The 2,135-nt window shown below is 44.7% G+C and overlaps 1 protein-coding gene across 1 annotated transcript in view; it reads left to right on the forward strand.

Annotated features, from left to right (window-relative positions):
• Nucleotides 1–2,135, forward strand: part of LOC103587467 (chromosome unknown open reading frame, human C6orf132) — a 35,031-nt gene that overhangs the window by 24,927 nt on the left and 7,969 nt on the right. The window contains exon 3 of the mRNA XM_008568930.1: nucleotides 1,863–1,938. Coding sequence (XP_008567152.1) covers nucleotides 1,863–1,938 — 76 coding nt within the window. The remainder of the gene's footprint in view (nucleotides 1–1,862; nucleotides 1,939–2,135) is intronic.

A 2,135-nucleotide genomic window follows, 5' to 3' on the forward strand; every position in this document is an offset into this window, starting at 1 on the left:
AGCTGTCTACGTGCTTTTTATGTATTGTATCATTTAATCCTCACAACTTCCCTAGAATGAGCAGATTCTATTTTTATCACCATTTCACAAATGGGGAAACTGAGGCACAGGGAGTTTAAGTAACTTGCACTATCATACAACTAGTAGATAGCAAAGCTGAGATTCAAATCCAGGCAGGCTGGCTCCAAAGCCAATGCTCTTAGCCCCCACCCCTGTACCATCATGCTAGAGGGGGGGCTCAGCTAGGGTGAGAGATGAAGGATGAGAGATTGTAGAGAGGCAAAATGCCAAGGAATGGGAGCTCCACAGACCTGGGTTTGGTAGTACTGGCTGTGTGACTTTAGGCAACTTACCAAACATTTCTGAGACTCAGTTTCCTCATCTGGTAAATGAGGATAGCATCTTCTTCATGGAGCCGTGTGACTGAGGTAACGCGTTTAGAGCACAGTGCAAGGAGTATTATTATTATTAGAAATGGAGGGTGGGGAAGAGGGGCATGGCCTGGCCAGCACCCAGCATCAGGGATGAACATGGGCTATACTTGTATGTGTGGTTTGGAAGGGTGGCGGGGAGGGAGTCAGTCAAGCTAGAGTGTGGGCTGAGTGGAGTAGGTGAGTGGGAAATAAAAGCTGGCTTGGAAGCACGAGGGCAGGTAATTGAGGACCTTGAAAGCTACCATAAAATGCTCCATAGCTCTTCAAAGTGACAGGTGTGTGGACTTTGTTGACATATGGAAATGTGTGTTTGAAAAAAAAAATAGAATGCAAAATAGTATGTACAAACAGACAGCTGTGTAAACACATTGTGGTCTCTAGCTTAGAGATCAGAAGGGCATCTTCAGTGCTGTAAATACTCCAGCTCATCACTTTTTATTTATTTTTCTGTAAATACTTAATGAAAACTAAGAGTAAACAGGAGGCCAGGGTGAGGGGTTTGGCTTTTAACCTGAGGACATCCATGGGAGTCACTGCAGATCCTTATTTGTTTTGTTTTTGGTGGCTGGCCAGGTACAGGGGTCAAAATCTGGACCTTGGTTTTATCAGATGTTTTATCTTTTTAATTGAGACATAAATCATATGCAGTTGATCCTTACTATTTGTGGATTCTGTGTTTGCAAATTTGCCTAGTGGCTAAAATTTATTTGTAACCCCCAAATCTATACTCACATGGCCGTTGTGGTCATTTGCAGACATGCACAGAGCAGTGAAGATTTTGAGCCGCCCAACGCGCACATGCCCAGCTGAGGTTGGACAAGAGGACACTTTGCTTTCTCGTTTCAGCCATCATTACATAAACAAGGGTCCTTACCTTTTTAGTGCCACGTTTTTCATTTCTTTACTTTGTGTTGGAGATTTTGCTGTGTAAAATGGCCCATAAGTGCAGTGCTGAAGTGCTGTCTAGTGCTCCTAAGCACAAGAAAGCTTGATGTGCCTTACAGAAAACATACACGCAGCAGGCATGAATTATAGAGCTATCGGCCATGAGTTCAATGTTAACGAATCAACAACAAATACACACATAAAACAAGGTTATGTATCGGTCAGTTGGCAAAAATGTTGTGACTAGAGGTTCGCAGGAACCTAACTCCATATTTTCCCTAGGAGCAATGGTTCAGTATTCACTAACACAGCGTTCGCTGCAACTTTACAGAACATAACTATCATGAATAATGAGAATTGACTATATCATAAGATCCACCTTTTAAAATTCATCCGTGTACAGTTTAGTACTCTCACAAGGTTGTGCAACCATCACCATCACTGCAGAGTTTTGAGTAGTGAAATAACCTCAGCAGAGCAGAGATTTGGGAAAAATTATCTGTCCATCTTTCCCTGTCTCCTGATGTCTTTGTTCCCTTTCAGAATGCCCAGGAGAACCATGGGCTGGCTGTGCCCACTCCCTCTGTCCCAGAAGACTTTGCAGACAAAGAAGTGACAGGTAAGAGGACCCTGGGCTTGGGGCTTGTCCATCTTTCTTTCTTTCCTCTGTGGGCCTTGAGTTCAAAAGCCAAGCATCTGGCCCACCTCCCCAGCTGGTGAAAGATCCAGAGTCCTCATGCGTCTTGGCTACCGCCCATCTTGGCTACAGGCCGCAGTGGGTGGGACCAGTGGGGCTGGGAATAGGGGAGGGCGGGG

Source organism: Galeopterus variegatus, unplaced genomic scaffold (genome assembly GCF_000696425.1).
Source record: "Galeopterus variegatus unplaced genomic scaffold, G_variegatus-3.0.2 Scaffold452, whole genome shotgun sequence".
Lineage (NCBI taxonomy): Eukaryota > Metazoa > Chordata > Mammalia > Dermoptera > Cynocephalidae > Galeopterus > Galeopterus variegatus.